This window comes from Buceros rhinoceros, unplaced genomic scaffold, assembly GCF_000710305.1.
Source record: "Buceros rhinoceros silvestris isolate BGI_N320 unplaced genomic scaffold, ASM71030v1 scaffold24316, whole genome shotgun sequence".
Classification (NCBI taxonomy): domain Eukaryota; kingdom Metazoa; phylum Chordata; class Aves; order Bucerotiformes; family Bucerotidae; genus Buceros; species Buceros rhinoceros.
Window position 1 is genome coordinate 21,273 of NW_010416364.1, and position 21,023 is coordinate 42,295.

Consider the following 21,023-nt stretch of genomic DNA (forward strand, 5'->3'; position numbering starts at 1 on the left):
CCCCCCGCCCCCCCCTGCCCCCCCCCACCGATTTCCAAGTGGTAATTTATGCAGCTTGTGATGTTTGATTTGAGAATATTAAAATTCCCCTGACAGAATGTCTTCGTCCCACCTCACCAGTTTTTATCTATCTGCTCTGCCTGCTGCTTGTCTGAAAAACATGTAGTGAAACACAAAAAAAAAAAGAGAGAGGAGGGTTTGTTTATGTATCTGGCGATCCATCTAGTACAATGGTAGATCTTTCTGTGACCATTTTGTGAAATCCAGCCCTAACTCACAAAGGCGATGGAAATAGAAATGAGAGGAGAATAGAAGATGACAGCAACAGCAGGCAGATCTGCCCTTCCTATTGGATGAAGGATGAGGGGTATTAATGATGAAACATTTTATTTCATTATGAACAGCTACAACCAGTAGGAAAGAGCAGATTACAGAGAGGTTTCAGAGAGTCTGTTTATGATTAGATCACACAGCGCACTGACATAATGCTGAACTTTATCCAGCTTATCTGAAGAGGGTACAAGCCACGAACCATCTCCCCTCCCTGTTCATTATGTATTCCATGGTTACTCCTGGTTGGACCAATTCAGGGAAAAAAGATGCTTTATCCTTGACGGTTAGTTTAAACATGTTCTATCATCTCCTGCCACGCTGACATTGTCTAGGGACAGCAGTGCTCCACAATGAATACAATCAGATGTGTTTATTTCTAGGTATAAAGCTTTTCTCTGTAATAGCTTTTGGCTTTCCAGAGCACCACAGTCATTGCAAGAAACGGGGGGGAAAAAAAAAGGAAATACAGGGTAGGAATCATCTCACCTATTTTTCACTCTCAAAAGAAAAATTGCACTTGAGGTCTTAACTCCCTTAACTCCTTCTAGTCTATTCTACCTCTGGTCAATTCATCTGGGAGAGGAGTCTTAATCAGTGGGCTGGATCATCCCCTGGAGCGCCTCTGTCACTCTGTCTTCATCAGATTCAGGCAGGGCCAGCATGATTAAGTTAAGCTAGATGGCTAAAGTTAAGGTAAATGAATCCCACAAAAAAATGCCCTGCAACAAGCTAGAAAGCTACAGTCATTTCCTCCCCACCACACACGTGTTTAACAGTCTTGTTTTACTTTTTCCTCAAAGAAACCTTTGAGTTATGGTTTGCCTTTCCAGAAGTCATTCAGCTTACAAGTAACATACTGAAGCTGCACCAGAGAGAGATTCCTCTCTTGCAAAGCTCAAATCTCTCTTTCAAAGGTCAAATCCAGAGGCCACTGAAAGTAACTCAGATGGCAGCTCTCAGAGTACACACAGATAAGGGGAGAAGAGATTGTTACGGCAGATGCATCCCAAGTCAGATGGGTTATCTTTGTTTAAAACCAAGATCTTGATTTATTTTTGAGGAGAAGTAATTCACAACCTCATTTTCTTCAAAGTTTGACCCACAAACACAGCTGCCATAGAGCCAGAGCACCTCATGACTCTTTCTGTGGCACAAAAATGTTGTCACATGTTAATTCTGATTTATGCAGACTTCCTGTATTCTATATGCAGGTTTCATAGACATGGTAATGCAATGAAGGTGGAGAAAGAATAAATACTGCTCTCTCATTTTCCAGGCATTAATGAAGCAGGAGGTTTTTATCTCTGCTGTTATAAGATTAATTATTGTGTTGTCAGCTCAGCTACAGCCAGCAAATTACACAATTTAGGACAGTTGGTGTCAGTTCCTAGTGCCTTATCCAAGTCTCTGTGAAGTCAAAAGAAGGACATTCTTTGGCCGCAGAAGGCTGTGACTCAAGCTTACAGTTTGTTTAAAAATGATGCAACTGCTCAGTAAGAATCATAAAATCATAGACACTTTTGTTGGAAGGACCATCTGGAGATCATTTCATCCATCTTCCTGCTCATAGGACTATTGCCAGCACTAGGTCAAGTCAGTTAAGTCTCTGCCCAGCCAAGTCTTGGGCATCTTCAGAGATGGTGATGCTGCCACGTCCCCAGGTGCCTGATCCAGACCTGTACCGTTTTCCTAAGAAGTCTTCATTTATCACATTGCCCAACATGAACCTTCCCAGCAACTTGTGGCTGTGGCTTCTTGGAGTGCGTTCTGACATCTCCGCAGTACATGACACTGTCATTGTTGTCACTATCCCTCCACATGGTTAAGGGGCCCTTGCCCTTGTTCACCTGCCACAACTCATCTCCCTTGGCTTCCCCTGACGGTTGTGTGCCGCAGTTCCTGTCCTTCTTGGCAATCATCCGCTGAGACCTCATTAGTGTTTTGACGTGACCCAGGAACCCAAACGGGCACCATGGTCTAAGCATAGGCTCCTCAGTGCTGAGTGAAGGGGATGAGAGTTTCCCTTCAGCTGCTGGCCATGCTCTTCCTGGTGTAGCCAAATACATGGTTTGCATTGAACACTGAGAACTTCTTGTGAGCTTGGATTCAACACAAATGTGAATGCTACTGCTATAAATTTTGGTTCTTCAACTCCACAGCACGTACACGTGCAGGGTTTGTTCCACCCCAGCTGATGCAAAACTTCGCATTTCTCCTTGCTGAACTTCCTGGAATTTCTGCTTGCCCAGTCCTCAAGTTTCTCAAGGTCCATGTGGGTTGGAATACTGCCATTCAGCATGTCAGTCACTCCCCCAAATTTAAAGTTATCCAGAAATCTGCTGAGGATGCACTCTGTCATCATATCATTGAGGGTGTTGATGACAAAAGTTCAGCGCTGCAGATCCCAGCATTGACCCATGAGTTATTGCACTCATTGCCAGTAAAGGCTTGTGCAACCACAGTACCTCCATCCCTTCGTTTGTCGAATTTGTTACAGTTCCTAAATGTGTCTGACAGTTTCCTGGAATTAACAAAGATGACAGAAAGAATCAGAGACACCAACAGGTGAAATGCGGATTGATTCAGCAATTTCTGTTCTTTTCTTTCCCATCTCCTGCTAATTGCTTGTGAGGGAAATGTCACGGCATGAGGCCTCCATAAGCTTCTTCCTGCGGGGAAGGTTTTGCTAGGAAACAGTTAGTTCTGTGCTTTTTGAGACCTTGCATTAATTGGGAGCCTGCTCCTTGTAAGGAAATGGACTTCAGTTTGCTTTGTTCCTCACCTCAGCAAGCTGTAAGGTCATAAAAGGTACTGCCAGACGAACTGCCTGAATCCCTGATGCTTTCTCTTCCTTCTTAAGTCCTTTCCACGGAACTGCTGAAAATTAGCCCCAATTTAGCATAGGCAATTTTTCACACCAGATGTTGCTTTGCCTTTCCTCTGTATGGCCTTTTTTCTTTATTTATTTTCTTTTAGTATTCTTTTTCAGTCCTTCGATAACAAGATCAGTGATTTATTATTGATTTTTATATTCAAATAATTATCCTGAAGAAGTGGTAGCTTTCTCAAAAAATTTTTGGTCTCCAACTTTGTCTCTGCATTGTGAGTGGAGCTGTGGGAAACACTGTCCATGTGGCCCAAAGTGGATTTACAATACTCTTGTGTAAGAAACAGCTCGGCGGGTGGTTGGAGTTCTCATAGCTGGGGTATCTAACCAAGGGCACCAGATGCTGAGTTTCTTTATAAGAAGAGTTTTGGTTTGAGGGTTTCATTTTCATTTTCCAAAATGTAAGGGCTTTGCTTCAGACACAGCAGTGAATGTCTGCCCACGTGGAATCAAATTGTTTTCTATTAACCTGCACTTGTATTATGGCATCAGAAATAAACAGCACTAATTTTAGACAAATAATAGATAGTGCCAGGTAAATATCTTGTAATTCTTTCACCTAAAATGCTTTTAAGGTCACTGCGGGTGACGGTCTGGCCTCGAACTCTCCAAAAGTCAGGAAAATTGACAGCATGGCTGTTTTCTGAGGCAAAATATGGGCATAGGAAATTCAGTATCAGGTAATGAAGATCATCTTACACATTATTCCTAAGAAAGGACAGGATTAGGTGGGGCAAACTGTTATATGAGAAACAGGGGCTTTTTCCATTAAATGCAGCGTGGACAATAATTTGAGAAACAGGAACATAGGAAGGAAGACCTATGGTAGGGGAAAGTGGGCCACAAGATGCTGTAGTGGTTTGGTCGATGATCTCCACTTTGCGTTCAAATCCCTGTGCCATACAACCCAGGGAGAGCAGTACAAGGCAGACCCCAGCTGAAGTGTCCTGGGTCCCCCAGGACAGCTTGGAGGAGGCTGTGGAACTGCAGAAGGAGACCACAGAGTGCAAAAGGGACTGTGGCCCACTGGGAAGTCCAGGACTATCAGTACTAATACTCTGCAGCTCGACAAGATAAAATATGTTCTTTAACACTCTTCTGTAGATTGCTGGATGTTTTGGGGTAAGACACTTTGCTTCCCAAGCCAAAAACGGGAGGCACGACACTAACATTCTCTGCAGAGTGACGTGATGCACAACGGTCCATCATGAGCAGATGCTCCTGCTTCCTGTTAGTGCTGCTATCACCACAGCCACCATACCTTGACTGCAAGGGTGAAGTGTTCCCGCTGTATTTGGGTGATGGGCTGGAAGGGCTGGCTTGTTAGCTACTGTGCCATGTCCTCTCTGCAGGATCCTGCACAAAGTCACTGAAATTCGTTGGCTGTGCCCAGAGGAACCTGAGCATCACTGCAGCCTCCCCCAACCTGCCTTTGCTGCAGGACAATGAAGCTGATGAAGGGTTTGGAGAACTTGTCTTATGAGGAGCAGCTGAGGGAGCTGGGACTGTTTAGTCTGGAGAAGAGGAGGCTCAGGGGGGACCTCATCATGCTCTACAACTACCTGAAGGAAGTTGTGGGGAGATGGGGGTTGGTGTCTTCTCCCATGTTAAGAACGACAGGACGAGAGTGAATGGCCTGAAGTTACACCAGGGGAAATTTAGGTTAGATACCAGGAAAAATTTCTTTAGAAAGAGAGTTGTGAAGCATTGGAACAGGCTGCCCAGGGAGGTGGTCCATCCCTAGAGGTGTTTAAAAACCATGTGGATTTGGTGCTGAGGGACATGGTTCAGGGACCCTGGTAGTACAGGGAAACTGTTGGGCTCGATGATCTTAAAGGTCTCTTCCAACCAGATCGTTCTGTGATTCTGTGAACGGGAAAGATGTGAAGAGGTGGTTTAAAATCCTCCATTTCCTCATCTAGCTCACCCAGCCCATCCGTAGCAGAGAAGGTTGTCAAGCCTTGGAACAGGCTGCCCAGGGAGGTGGTGGAGTCCCCATCCCTGGAGGTGATTAACAGACATGTTGATGTGGTGCTGGGGGACATGGTTTAGGGACCCTGGCAGTGCAGGGTGAACGGCTGGACTCGATGATCTTAAAGATCTCTTCCAACAGGGTGATTCTGTGATTCTGTGATTTCCATGCAATCAGAGGCTGAGTGTCAGTGTTATGTGGCAAGTTAGGTCATGACGATACGCCTTGCTTCTCTCCTTCCAGGAGCGGGCACAGATGCCAATGTGTCTTTAATACTGTTTGGGGAGAATGGGGACAGCGGAACCCTGGCTCTGAAGGAGTCCAACAAGTCTAACAAGTTTGAGAGGAACCAGATGGATGAATTCAACTTCTCCGACATGCTGAGCCTGGGAGATCTCTGCAAAGTGCGGATCTGGCACGACAACAAAGGTCAGGGAAGTGGCTTGGAGGGCGGGAGAGGTCGCCACAACATTTCACTTGATGAAACACACCTTCCTCCATGGACATGGGGGCAGCTAAGGGCATTGTTCCCAGCTCTGCTGCAGGGTGGGTAATCTCAAGGATTTTACGTGGACCCAGCTTGCCTGTCTAGGCATACCCGGTTCATGCAGGAGACTGTCCCGCTGTATGTTGGTGTAGCATCTGCTCTAATCGGTCCCCAGCTTTGGTGTGATCTTATAGCCACTGCTGCAGCACAGGTAACGGTGGCTCCTCCAAAGCAAATCCATCCAGCCTGTTATCCCAACACGCTGGCTGTTAATGCAATACCTTTTTCACAGGCCAGTAAGACACTTTTCTGGTGATTTAATGCTATCAGCCTGACACCAGCTCATGGGGGTAATGCAACCTGGCATAAGATAGTGAGCTTTAGAAGATAGAAATAAAGATTCATGTCTGTCTTTATTAAAATCGCTGCATCAGATGGTAAGTGTGCAGTGCCCTGTCGAGAGAGATTCTGACATATCCCTGCTGCTGGACACCTTAACTGGTTTCACAAACAGCAGAGCAGCACTCAGCGCCACTGTCATAGTCATTTCTGCTGTTATTCAGGCACCAAGCAGCATCTTGTAACAAACGCATCACTCAGCCTGCTGTGATGATATGATGAAGAGAGCTTTATCTGAAACAGATAGTCTTGCATCAACAATGACTTGCTTGCTAATGGCGGACCCTTGCCACAGCCCAAAGGTGAAGCTTGATGGCTCCCGTAGATCCACTTGGGTCAGTATTAACAAGGTGGTTTGGTCACTACTGTTTGTAGAGGTCCTGGGAGGAATGGCAGCAGGATACCCAGTCATTACTGGTTTGTACAGAGGCAGCCAGTTTGTGATTGCACTGGGATTGTATGACAGTATGGATGTGTCCTGGACATCATCTCGACTTCTGCAAGATGTGACAGATGGGGAAGGCTGCATCTCATGCAATATTAATTAAAGACTCTACCTCTGGATCAGACTCTCCCACTGGAAATTTTCCTCCTTATTTTTGTTTTTTAAAAAAGTAATCTTATTGTAGCCTCTGTTGGGAAATACAACCATCCACCTAACATGGTTGTTCATTCTCAGCCACTGCAAGATTTGGGCTTGTATTTATCTCTCCCACAACACAGGACAATTTAGTTGATTAACCTGTGTAATACCACATCATATAGCCAGTGCTGAATGCAGTAAGAGAGCTGCTTTTATTTGGTGTTAGTTGGCAAAACTTTCTTTGAATCTTCAGTTTAGATGCAAAAATGGGAAGGGCTATCAAAATACTCACTGCAATTTTAGCTCATCATCAGAAAGGCATCATCTCTACTGTTGCAAGATGTTGTTCAGATGTCCTTCTGAGAGCAGCAAGAATTAAACACGGACTTGCAGATTCATTTTCCAATATATTGTCAGCTAAAATGGCCACAAAAAGAACATTGTCCTCAAGAGGCATTGTGGCTCCCCAGTGGCCGGTAGTGCTAACAGAATGAAAATCACCCACCAGATCAGAGCCAATCCATAGGGATCAGGCTGGAATGTAGGAAGATGGGAACTGTGTCAGACCAGTGGTCTGTCAATCCCAGACTGCTGTTTCCAACAGCAGCATCACTGGGTGCCCAATGAAGAGGACAAACTGAGTGAGCGTGTGTAATCCTTCCCCAACTGCATCCTATTACGCGTAGCTCAGGGCATTTCCCAAACATGATATCATTTCTGTCCGTTAAACAACTTTCAGTGAATTTTATCATTCAAGTGTTTGTCCAGACTGTCCAACAGACATCTAGCATTCGTGGCATACCATGGCAATGAGTCCCATGAAGCTGTTCTCTGCTGCATGACAAGTGAATCCTGTTAATCTAGAAGGTTTTGCTGCCTCTCCCTTCTTGCACAAGTGATCACAGTTCACCTTCTCTAACACCGCTGGTGATGTTGTTGATACAAGCTGGGGAGTTACCACATTGCAGCTGAGCTATAGTAATTGCTATCTTCGTGCTCTTGGTTAGTGGCAAAGGGAACTAAGAGAGTTTACCCTTAGGCTAAGCAGTAAATAGGCTCAATTAGTTTAAACTTGCTGTGGGCTGAGATCGTGTACCCACATAGCCACTGCAAGTCCTATAAAATAGTAAACCTTGTGTCCAGAACCTGAAAAAATACTTCATATTTATTAATACAAGTATACATTGCAACCTCATTTCTCATTGGTGAAACACTGGCACATGGGGAGCAGCCCCATCGCTGGCCCCATGGCAGGTCAGGTTGGCCCTTGGGGCTCTGAGCCCCCTGCTCTGGGGGCAGATGTCCCTGCTCCCTGCAGGGGGTTGGATTGGGTGAGCTCTGAAGGTCCCTCCCAACCCAAACCAGTCTGTGTGTCTGTGATTCCTTGATTTCCCTCGTATTACTGGTTTCCATTTATAAAAAATACTTTACAGATCTTCTACCAGACCTAGCTGACCACTGGTTTAAGCCTTGGACAAACAACATGCTCAGGTTTTCTCCAGCAAAAATGTACTTGTTTCTTACTCTAGAAAGAAGGACAACTGTAGTTTAAATCATAACATATGTTGTCTTCGTTGTTCTTACATTAGTCATGTGAAAGGCATATCCTATCTACAACTTCGCACAATGCAGCATGACAGTTTTTTGGGTGGGTGAAGTATTTATGACTGCTGGGATCCCAGGCTATGGCTATCCTTTGCATACATGTTTGCTCTCTATATATAATTTATATCAATTGGCTGTGCCACTGGTTAGAAATTCTTCACTCTATTTTTTGGAAGGAAGCAATGCGCTCAGGGGTCGAGGGTCATGCATGTTTTTTGTCAGATGCTCGGGGGACTTTGGGTATTGAATAAAAATGTGCTCATATTTACCATTACTTTGAGACATCAGATGTTGATCATTCTTTCCTTAGGTTTTCTTTATTTTAGTTTTTCTTTTTTTTTTTCTTTTTCGGACCAAACCGTTCTCTGCCAATGGTCTGTGGAAGACTCAGCCTCACGCTTGCCTACCCCATTGCTCCACACATGCTGAATACTTGGAACATGATTGACGTTGTTCTAATTTTCTTAATAATCAGCCTCACTGACAGCATCATCCTGTTTTGACTCACATTAGCTGCCTTTAGCACCTTGGTCTAGTTAAAGGAACTACCAACCGTCTCAAGGCATCTTTTTATTTTGGACATCTCCTGGTCCCAGCATGAAGTCAACCAACCTGCCCGCATTTCAGGATAAAATACCTTTAAATGGCTTGCCCAAGGCAGCTACTTTGCCGTGAAGTCCAGCTCAGCACCCATCCCCATCAGCAAAGTTCCGCTGCAGTGGCTTTGCTCCCGGTTCACACCCCACTTTTGTTTATCCTTTCACTCAAATTTGACTGCAATGGGGTGTTCAGAGTTGAAGAGACTGTAATTGCAATGGCAAAGACTGTCAGAAGGTCTTTAAATCGCAGACACTCCGTTTGCCTCCTCTGGAAAAGCATGTCAGTTTTATGGCCTCACTTTAATGCTTTTAAATGCCATTTTCCCCACAAAAACTGCTGAGTGGCATCTGTGTATGAGATATAACGAAGGAATGAAGCCCCCGTCTAATTCCTCTGACTTCAGTAAAATTGATTAGGGAGGAAGTCGGTGCTCATTTAAAAACAGGCAGTTTAGACACTTTGCAATTGCAATTTCAAGGAACTTGTTCCTGACTTTTTAGATGTTTATTGCTCAACAGTGGGAGTCTGGTAACAACAAATTGCTGTGAATGAAATTTAGTTTTAAGTTTTGCTCCATGTCTTATTATCTTGCCCCTGTTTACTCTGAGATACTGATGTTCGACCTAATATATTTAGACTCCCTGAGCAAATTTAATAATTTCCGGGCTCCCCATCTCGTGATCTTGGATAGGCACTATGCATTTTCTCATATCTCAGTTCATTTACTTCTACATTTATGCAAGATCAGTATCTGCAGGTCTGTAGAAATGCTGGTTTTCTAAATATAGGTCTCAATCTTTTCTCTGGTTTGAGGACTAAATCACCATTCTGGAAAAATGGAATTATTTACCTAGAAAGAGCTTTCTTGGTCTTACCTTTTTCTCCTTACAACAAGGAGATAGGGGAAATGTGGATTTAGCTCTCTCATCTGCTGGAGTAGATTTGAACCCAGTCAATAAGCGGTCTTTCTAAAGTCATTAATTTCAGATTCTTTATTATCTCAGTTGCCATCAGCTGAGGGGAGCCAGGAAAGGTCTGATTATGGATAAACCAGACTGCTAGTATAGGAGAAAAGACAGAGGTAAATAACAAGGTTACACAGCCCAACTTCTTTGCCTCAACAGGGCCCTTCTCTCAATTACACCAACTGCTACAACATTGTCTCATTGAGTTTTAAATAGCCTAACTGCCCCAGTGACCCCTTTAGGGTGAGTCTTCCAAAGGAGGAAGTACCTTCTTTCACTTTCTTGTTCTGGACCCAGCTCAAAAGCACAAGAATGCCCTTGCTTTTCTTTCTCTGAAGGAACTGCCTTGCTAAGGGGCAGTACCTTGGACCAGATCTGAAATGCCCAGGCCTTGAACTTGCAGCACATGGCTTTCCAGAGTTATATTTCTGCAATTTACAGACAGGGTTCCAAGCCTTACAGGCACCCATAGATCATAAACTATTGAAAGAAACCTAAAGATCTCATTTTTTAGCCCTTTGTAAGGATTTGCTCATCTATCAGGCTTGAGAAGAGCTTTTCTAATCTCATCTCAGTGCTTGACTGTTGCCTCTTAAACGCTGTTGATCCATGGGGCAGATTTGTTCAATAGTTTCTGCTTTAAACAAAAAGTGAGAGGAAGAGAAATAGACGTGTAAAACCACCCAAAGGGAGGACAGTCCATCAACTCCCTTGTTTCGTTGATGGCTCAGTGCAGAGGAAGACACCATCATTTCTGCATCTTTCTGAATGGATTGAAGTCAACACCTTAGATGAGGCACAAATGGGCATGCAAGCTGCAGACCTGCATAGCACACCGGCAGCCGCGCTGTGCCTGCTTAGTCCTTCAGACTGCCCAAACCTGGCTTTAGTCCCTTGGGGCACCCCAGCACTGACCTGCAGAGGCATACGTCCCCCTCTCTCTTCAGTGCTGTGGGTTTTTTCTCACATTTAATAGTCCCAGCACAGACATGTGAGAAGGCATTGCAGCATGAGCAGAAGACGCACCACAAGCAGAAGACACGGCAAAAGTCTCACAGTCCAGAGCGGACATAAGGTAAGGAAAAAAAAAGATGTAGGCAAACGGAACAGCAGACTTGGAGAGAAGGCAAAGACTTCAGTGCCGACCTTGCACAGTCATTCATTTTCTCCCAATCCCCTGTAACCGCAGAACCCTTCACGAGAGATCGGAAAGAGCCCGAAAGGCCAGATACAGCTGTAGAATTATCAATTCTGTAAAAGCTTCTCTTTTCTACAAGCCTCCTTTGCTCCTCTAGGAACAAATTATCCTGCACCCTTGTTAAACGTTTTGGCATCACGTATGCCTCAATAAAACACAAAATATGCTTCAGTTGCAAGAATATAAGATGAGAAACTCTTATCTCTTCACTCGGAACAGTTAAGTGGTTTTGCACAGAAGTAGTTTATCTGCAAGATGTAAGGGTTTCTGTCTGAGAGTAATTTATGGGTGTTTTTGACCTGAGTCAAATCCTGGACTGAACAAGTTTCATAGACAACTTAGGGAGGTGGGGGTGGGGGGATGGGGCAGGGCACCTCTTTTCTAAAACTGTCCCAAGTGTTAAGCTTTGCTTTGTCAAAGTTTATGAGAGGTTTTTATGTTGTCTGTCTGCTCTGATGAGAAATGTTGTGTGTCAACATGATCCTAAAGGAGAGATATACAAAATGGATCTATTTTTATTCTGCCACTGGATTGCTGAATGACCTTGAGTAAATCACATCCCTCATTTTCAATTATGTAAATTAGGGATAAAAATTATTCACCTTCTTAAAGTGTTTTGAGTTGTACTGATGCAAAGCTAGATGCTATGATTTTAACACCTCACAATTAACTCTCCATTTCTAGCGATCTGACGCTGCTATCAAAACTCTCACCACTTTCTGGGTGATGTCTCATGTGGTGGGGTTTAGGAACGGATGTTCATCTAACCAGGCAGGGTATAAATAATGTCAGAGGACACAAGGCTGATGAACTGTCTTTGCAATGATCATTATTTCATGCTTCAGAAAATGTGAAAAGAAAAGAAATAATGCAATTAGGGAGCTGAACAGCGCTGGTTGATGGTTGTGAATGGCTGGGCAGCAGCAATTCTTCACTGGCCCCTGAACAATCAATGTCCCAAGCAGGATTTTTCTTGTACTCCTATGGGAACATAAGCACCAGTAATGACAACTATTATCCTTGATTGGGCATCAACTGCTTTCAAAACCAAAACAAAGAAGATGTGCTGCAGATAGTCAAGGGATAGAGAGGAAATTTGATTAATATGGCTGAAAGAGCAGAGACAGTTTAACTTCCATGGACATGTGTGTATTCAAGCCTGGATGTGGTTCTCCCTGCACAGATTTTATCCTACCAGATCTCACTTTACAGGGATAGTTAATATGCACTAAAGTAAGGTCAGGGACTAGGTGCCTGGTGAGCGTGAACCCACCAGACTTGGTTCATTCTCACCCTTTTCTCTCATCCTCTCATGTTTCTGCGTATGTCAGAATACCTTAATATTTCAGGCGTGAATATAGGCTGGGGCAAGTGGTGGCTATTCCCACGAGGGGCAAAGGGTGGTGCAAGTTGGGGTTTAGGTTAAATTAAGTGATAACATCTACTACTTCTAAAGTCAGACTCGATTGAGTTAATCACTGCAGAAATGCATGACAAGGAGCTTACAGTCCACCCTGCGTGTCCAACGTCGGGAAAGCACAGAGTTTTAGTATTACCTGGGAAAAAAACAAGATGGTTCCGTGAAGACCTTGCAAATATACACAGAGGGTCCTCGCCCAGCATCGTCCAGTTGTCAGCTCGGGCCCTTTCAGAAAGGAGGATAAATGGGACAAATAACTGTTGTTTTGGATAAGGACACTTGGGGAATAGAGTACTTTTTCCCACATGACACTAAATTATACAAGTACCAGAGTCAAGCAAGCAAAGTGATTCTGTTTTCGCCAAAGCTCTTTTCCTCCTCTAATTGCACTTAAACTGTTTTGTGTGCTATTGAAAATGTCACTTCCAGCTGTGGACCATTAAGGAGCCTCTGTGACACAGCCATGGGTTTTATTAGGGTAAGTTTGTTGCTGGGGATTTCGATGGCAGTTAACAGGTTTGGAGCGAAGTACCTTTTGTTATAAGCACTGAACACTTGTTATGGTGATAGAGGATCTTCCACGAAGGCACAATGTTGGCCAAACTATTTAAAAGACCAAGACCTGCATAATAAATCAGGAACTGCTCAGATATGTGGTATTTCTTCCCCAAAGCAGTAATGGAGACAAGGGTAGTGGCCCTGGTTTGTATTGGAGTCACTGCAGAAAAGCCCACGATGTTCTCCAAGGCATTCGTGCAGTTGATTTGTTCCTGAGTCCTTGTTCTCCTGGTACTGTTGGTCAAGGTATCAACGAGTTACAAACTGATCTGCTCAGGCTCTTCTGCAAGCACCGGAGGTTGAGTGGTGGAACAGCTGTGGCTTTCACAATGGATCAGGACCCACCAAGTAACAGTACACAGGGGAAAGGCTGATGTGGCGTTGCTGCAGAGACCCTCCAGTTTCTCCTGTGTGCTCAGGCTGTGTGAGCAGTGGACATGACCTAGAGAAGTCCTTCCACTCTGCTACGTCCACACCATTCTTCTGGCTCCTCTTCTTTACTCTTTCTCTGATGCCCACTCCACAAAGCAGCGTGTGCTGAGGATTTGATATCTCTGGTGTTATGTCTGTATGGGATGTACTTTCCTTTCCTGCTGTTCCTTAGGTGCTGTAATGTGTCTGAGCCCATTACTCTGCAAAAACCACACATAACACAGGGTAATATATTGAAACTAGGACTTCATGAGCTGAAAAGTGGTTTTGCAAACACAGTTTCCGCTCCTTCCACTGAGCCTGCTCAGCAAAGGCAAAGTCTCACACTCAGGCTCTGTGCATTACTGGACTTGAAAATTTTTTTTCAGATCAACGTAAAAAGAAATTAAATGTGTCTTTTCCCAGTCTGAAACATGAAGAAAAACAATACGTGCTTGGTAAAGCAGAATAGTGTTTTCAGCCCCAAACCAATCCTTCCATTTCCATATCAGCTTTTAAATGGGAGTTGATGCTGTGGCAGTGAAACCCTTGATGTGACACCACCCCTGGCACCAGGGGATGTGGACAGGTTGGGAAGGTGTGCCACTCCAGACATAGCCAGTACAGCATTCACCTGGGGCGAATTATTTCTCTTGAGAAATGAAAAGCAATATAGCATGCTTCTTCAGCTTCAGGAAAACAGGAAGAAGGAAAGACCAATTCTAGTAGGAGGGAAGATAAATATTTTTTCTTTAAAGCAGACAGGAGGATGCTTTGGGCAGTAGCACTGTAGCACTGTTTTTCTAAGAGTGACCAGTCAGCTCCTTGATTTGAGGTACCCTTGTGCTGTAAAGGACACCCTTGCTGGTATGTGCTTTTCATCGCCAGTTGTGTGACAGAGCCCAGAGCTTGCTCTTTAAATAGCCCAGAGCTGATAAATGCATCTTTTACAGGGAACCCCAGGAAAAGATGCACTTTGTGCTTGCTTTGCCCTCAGCTCAAAGCTGGAAAGTCAGCTCTGCTCATTTCTCACTGTGATAAAAGTGTAAGTTTTCGTTGCAGCTCTCCTGGCAAGTGCCTGCTGGGACCAGGTTGGAGAAGAAACAGGAGGGTATGTGTGTCTCATTCAGTCTCTTTCCTGATACTGCTGCTTGGCACTGATCCTGCCCCAGACATGCTGTTCACTGCCAACAACAGGACGAAGATCATGAGTTTGTTCTATCTCAGTCTGCAGTCATTGATCTCTCTTGCTGGAGAAGGACGGATGTTTTCTTTCTTTCATCCTGTACTGTTTTAACTAAGTTTTGATGGAAGCGGAGCAGCCTCCTGAATATGCTGCAAAGATGTTCATTGAACTTAAATAGAAATGAGGCTGCCAAAAAAGATTAACAGCTGATGCTGCTGACTTGTTTAGAATAAATTTCAAAACAGCTCCAAAGAGTAAGCTGCTCCAGTTAGAGGTCAGTGGGAACCCTGGAGAACTTGATAATATCTGCCTAGGAGGCATTAAACTGTTGAGGGTCTGTGAGGGTACTATACGCCAGCGCACCCCCAAAACCCTGCTTTGTACCTCTGGCCTGCTTCTGGAGCCTGGAGAAGGTCTCGCGTGTTTGAGTGGTGCATCCAACTCTAATGTCTGGGTGCTGCACCCGTGGTATTTGCACAGGTCTTGTCATTGGTACACGGCACAATACTCCGTCATTGGTACATGACACACTCTCCCAGTTCAAGAGAGACAAAGACGCCCTGGAGAGAGTCCCCTGAAAGCCCACAGAGCTGGTTAAGGAACTGGAACATCTGTTGTATGAGCAGAGATTGAGAGAGCTGGGGCTGTTCAACTTGGAGAAGACAAGTCTCAGGGGGATTTTACCGATGTCTACAAGTACCTAATGGGGCAAAAAAAGAAGATGGAGCCAGACTCTTCTCATCAGTGCCTGGTGGCAGGACAGGAGGCAATGGGGACAAACTGAAATACAGGAAATTGCCTTTAAACATGTGAAAGAAGCTTTTTTTCTCTGCATGGGTAATCAAACACTGGCATAGGTTGCCCAAAGGTTGTGGAGTCTCCACTCTTGGAGAAGTTCAAATCCTGATCGGACACAGCCCTGAGCTTGCTCTAAGCAGGAGTTTGGATGAGACTTTCTCCAGCATTCTCCAGACTGTCCAGTCCCTTGCAGCCACAATGATTCTGCAGTTCTGTGCCCCTGAAATTTAAAGGGCAAGTGACGCCTTTGATTGAGGTCTGTGCTTCGTAGGGTCATTTCCTAACTTCAAGAAGTTTCAGGAAGACAAAACGCAAAACAAAAATATCTGTGAGGCTGGTAGAGAGCTGCCAACACATGGTGTAGAGGGCTCACAGCTCACAGGAGCAGGGTGACTTGTCGACATAACTCAAAAAGGTGCCATCATTTTCTTTTTTGGGGCTAAAGAAGATTAATATTTGCGAAGTAATGAGCAGGCTTAGACCAATGAGTTCTTGGAAGAGCTATTTAATGTCTCTGGGATGTAAATAGTAAGTCAGCAGAGATGTCTCATCACGAACATACCCTTTCTTTGTCTGGCTAATAACAGGACTTGTAAGTTGAACTGTCAGAACCTCATGTCCCTGCAAGCTCAACAAGAGCTTCTTCAATTTCAACAAAGAAATCAGAAAAATGTTCCCAAGTTCCCTTTTCTTAGTTTTCAAGTTGCCTTTCCACTAAAAGAAAAGAAAATAAAAGAAGGAAGTAGAAAACTAAAAGGGAGCTATGACTCCTCAGAAGGCAACAGTCCTGTGATTTGGTGCTTCCTGCTGGGGCACCCATCACTTTAGTCTGTCCTGGGTTCATGCCCAGTCACAGCAGTAGTGAATTCACCCTGGTTCCTGGGCAAGGGGTAATTTCATTGCAAGTGCAAGGTCAAAGGAGCAGGCTGTTATTTACCTTCTGACCTTCAAAACCAAATATGAAGGGCCTGGGGCTAATAAAAGACACTGAAAAAAAAAGGCACTAAACCTTGCAGCTTGTTGCCAGCTAGCACTCACAAAATGTGAAGGGGCCCCACAAAACACGCACAGACTGCTATGTCTTTTTTCATAGCTACCAACATGTGTGGTAGAGGCATGGGGGTTAGGTGGAACATGAACTCAAATCTTTCCTTTGGCTTTAAAGCTTCATGTTTTCCTTAAAATGGAAGGAAGAATCAGCAGCAGTTTCTGTGACAGAAGCTGCTCCATTAACTTTTGCCCCCAAACCCTCTGATTTCCAGGAGATTTGATGCTTCTGGCTCTGGCAAGCAGTTCATCAGAATCCTGATGTCCCTGGAGCCTTACGAGGGTTTGCTGTCCATAAGCCACAGCAGTGTTTCTTCCTGGGACAGTGTCTGTCTTGGTGTGTTGACAGGTGGCATGCTGTCTCGTCTCTCCCTGCTCACTGCTGCTGCTACTGGTATTGCAGAAGCCCCATCTCGTGCAAAGTGCTGTGCAAGGACAAGCAATGGTCCCTTGCCCAGAGTTTGAAATCTAGCTTATCCAGGACTATGTTCCAACAACCTTATACCTGACAAATAGCCAGCGATTCCATCAAAAGCATGGCCTGACACTAAAAGGGGGGTCAGATTGTGGTCCTGAGCAAGCCAACATTGCTTTTGATGTCAGAACAACATCATGTTCACTGGTGACATTATCTGAAGCAAACACCAATCACATCTAGCACCAGCAGGGTGCTACCAAGGAGAAATATCTCACCTCCTTACCCAAGATATGTGAAAATATAAAAATCTTTTTTTATTTTGTTGTTTTACTAGGAATAGCACCAGGTTGGCATTTGGAGTATATTGATGTGAATGACTCTGCCATGGACAAGACATTTCGCTTCCAGTGCGATCGCTGGCTTGCTAAAGGTGAAGATGATGGACAGCTCATAAGGGAACTGGCTTGTGCCAATAATGACATCCTGGAACTGAAGGAACGGACCGGTAAGTTTAGAGCTGATTTGCGATATTTCCTGAGGGACCTCAAAGGCCATAGGGCCACATCTCCTGCAAGCTGCTCCACTAAGTGTTCCCATGCAGTAAATGTTTGTATTTGCAAGCTTTAAAGGTTGAAGTATTTAAGGTATTCTTTAGTTCAAAAGTGCAATGCTGTGATAAGAAAGAAAGAAATCAGGGTTTATGAGTAAGAAAAAGATCGCTTTCTGGGTTGAAACTTGAGAGGCCCATCTGCAGCAGTTCAATCCAGCAATAAGCCATCAGGACACATGGGTATGGTCTCATTAGAAATAATGGGCTTGAGTCTTTGAGGTGGAAAATAAGTTCAGTCCTTAAAGCTTTGTAAGTAACATTGCTCCATCTTCCTCCTTAACATGTTCTGGGTTCCTAGCTGAAGTATCCCAGCTGAACGTGGCAGCTGAGCTTAACACCCCATAGCCCTGGGGTAATTCCACTGAGTCCAGGGTAATTACGTGGTGTCTAACGTGATGAGCGAGCAAGAGTTATCTAATCACACTGATGATACGCAAACTGCACCACAAAACCTCCTGCACCACAGTGCTCTTCTTCAGGAGAGTCCTGGAGAGTCAATAATCACCTTACTTCAGTGTGATTGCACTCTGCCCCTACAAAAAAATCAACCTTGTGATTGCCATTTTGAGTACTTGCATGCCACCACAGCATCTGACCACTTCCTGTTGGGCACACGGACACCCTCACTGTCCCCTTGAGGGGCAGCGGCACAATAAGTGTGGGATTTGGGCTGTGATAAAAAGGAAGCGCATACCACAGCAGGTAGCTGGACACAGCTTGCTCAAGAGCAGCTCCATCTACTCTCACTACCTGATTGAGCAGTACTCATATTTATTGTGTCATCTATCCCTGCATGGAATCCAAAGCACGCAGAAGTCAAAAGTCCCACGGATTTCAGTGTGGTTCCATCCTAATTTTGCAAATGCTTTCTCGGGTGCTGTGACAAATATTAGAAAGTTTTTAAGCAAGGTTACAGCCAAATGAAGAGATCTTTCTGGCCATCTGCTCTTCCTTTTCTGTTTAATGTGTGTGTTAATTATGCTTTAAAGCCTATGAGATTGTCACAGTAACGAGCGACAGAGAGGATGCAGAAACAAAGGAAAACATCTGGATCATCTTAGAAGGCAAGCTGGGCCGCTCAAAAGAATTCCTTATGGAAAACTCCTCCAAGAAGAGGAGATTTGAAAGGTAGGGGGACAGGATGGTGGGCTAGAGGAACTCCTCACAAGCTACGAGTCTTCCACCTCTTCTCCAAGATGGTTAACAGAGCTGTGTTTGTGCCATGCTGTTTCTCACCCTTTCCAAAAAGCTTCTCACCTGGCGTAAAAGGAAGGTGTAAAATTAGTTTCTGATGGGTAGACACAGGTCGGGTTTAACAAAGGTAGGAAAGGGCTATTTGGTAAAAGAAAATGGAAATGATGTGTGTCCGTGTCTCTGTGTGTGTGTGTGTGTGTCTGTGTGTGTGTCTGTGTGTGTGTGTGTGTGTGTGTGTCTGTGCATACCCTTTTGTGTTACTACATGCAAACAGGGTTCTGGTGAGCCACCGGGGAGGCTGCATATTTGTGTGCTGGGAGGAGCAGGAGGAAGCTGGAGGTGTTTTTAGTCCCTTTTACAGCATCTCACTGGCAGTGGGAATCAGAGAGAAAGTAAAAATAGTTGGAGGCTAAATGTTGTCAGAGCTGCTCAGATTTGACTTTCCAGATGAATCTGGGGGGGTAACAATGAAGAAGCACTGTCATATGAGGAAAGACAAGGATCAGCCTCATGGGCAGACGAGCTGGAGGGGCATCTGTGTAATACGGAGCAGATTCCTTCTCCCATATGGGACCCAAGCACTCCAGGTGTGAGACGGGTTTTCTGTTTTGTTTAAGGACACTGCATGCCCTTAGGAGAGAGGAACCTCTTCAAAGTCATCGACACTGCTGATGTTCTGTTACTTTGCAGGGAGGAAAAGTTTTTCTTGCAGCTCTGTAAAGGAAGGTGACATTACAGCTGATGTGGGCTCTAGTATGAATGGCTGAGATTTCCTGTGAAACATGAAAGATCACGCAAAGTTTCCTCCCAACCTTCAGCTGATGGTGACTACACTGAAGTTAAAGACACCACTCTCCAAAACATTAGTCACAGTCTGTCCTTGGACGCAGGTTGGAATAAGGACCAGTCCAAGGGGATAAACCTAAGAGATACAGAGGGGACGTGACAGGGGGACAGCCAAAGGTTTGACAAAGACCGGACGTTTTTCTAAACTGCTTTCAAGCTGAGCTTCAGGAAGGGTGGCTGATCAAGCAAATTTAAAACAGCCATGGTGGGTAGATGTGTAACAGATACAGTATCTGTCAAAGATGAATAAATAAGTGCCGGAGGGGAAATTAGTCATTCTTTAGCTTTATCTGTAATGAGGCAAATTGATTTTGCATGTGGAACAGCTCAAGTTTATCCTGGGAAGTCCTAGTGGCAACAATTTGAAGTGTCACCCCTAATCGGAGAAAATACTGAATTTAAATATGGAAATTATACTTTGTGTTGAATGATAGTAGGTTAAATCAAATTACTTTAAATGAAGGCTTATCTTCTGTCTTCCGAAGCCATGTGCAAATTACTTAATGTCCATACAAAAAGAGTCACTGCTGGCCTTGGAGACACTAACTGAAACTCCTCCCTGTTTCTTGTAGGGGAGCAACAGACACGTTTCAGTTTTCTTCAAAGAACCTTGGTGATATTGCAGCCATCTGTGTTGGTCACTGTCCAAAAGATGGGAAGAAGTCATCTGCAAAAGCTGATGTTTTCTGGCACGTCCAAGAGATTATCGTAACAGAGCTGGAGCTTTGCAACAAGTAAGTGCCTTCTCATCTGCAAGGAGCCGCTCCGGGAGGGCATGGGGAAGCCGAGCAGCTCTGCGTGCGTCCTCCTGAAGCCTTTCAGACTTAAACAACAGTGGAAAGTCTTACCAAATCTTAATCCCTTTCTGAAAGCTTAGGACAAGCTGTTCCGTGTGTCAGGGACAGGGTGTCCCTGCCTGACTTGTTCTGCGCAATTTCTGAGTTGTTAGAGAGGACGTTCGCATGTGCAGATAGGTTTATAAACAAGTTGATCTGGATGAATCTCACAGCTATGATAATGTCTCAGCTTGTGGAAAACAATTAGACTGACTGAAATTTAAGGGGTTTGTAGGATGCTCTGAACAGACTGTCCTTTAGGTAAGTCTTGTAAAAAGAGCTCCTAGAAAAGAATTGAGAGTAACACAAAATCTGAACCTCCAATTCAGAGCAGTTTGAATGAGAGATCATTCTCGTACGGTCCAAAAAGCCCACTGGAAATATTGCAGCCACGCAGCTCAGCTACTCTGATTTGAATACGACTGAAATCTGCTACAGCTGAAAAATGAACGTCTGAAGAGCCCTGAGCACCTCAAGTCCTGCACATTTTGATGTGAGTCAAAGGGTGATGTTCACGACTCAGGGAGCAGAGAGCAGAGGGACTCTGCAGGAACAGGATAAGATTGACCACTTGCAGATCAAAACTGCTCTTCATAGAAAATATCCACAGTATTAATTATGAATTTCTTTTCTTCTCCATGATATTTCCATTGCTGCTAAAGATTTAAGT

At 44.5% G+C, this 21,023-nt stretch overlaps 1 protein-coding gene across 1 annotated transcript in view; it reads left to right on the forward strand.

Moving 5' to 3' along the window:
* LOC104494886 (lipoxygenase homology domain-containing protein 1-like) overlaps positions 1 to 20,251 on the forward strand; it is a gene marked incomplete at both ends in the record, with an annotated part of 40,755 nt that extends 20,504 nt beyond the window's left edge. The window contains 4 exons of the mRNA XM_010137782.1: positions 5,436 to 5,621; positions 17,202 to 17,372; positions 18,467 to 18,605; positions 20,090 to 20,251. Coding sequence (XP_010136084.1) covers positions 5,436 to 5,621; positions 17,202 to 17,372; positions 18,467 to 18,605; positions 20,090 to 20,251 — 658 coding nt within the window. The remainder of the gene's footprint in view (positions 1 to 5,435; positions 5,622 to 17,201; positions 17,373 to 18,466; positions 18,606 to 20,089) is intronic.
* Between the last annotated feature and the right edge of the window lie 772 nt (positions 20,252 to 21,023).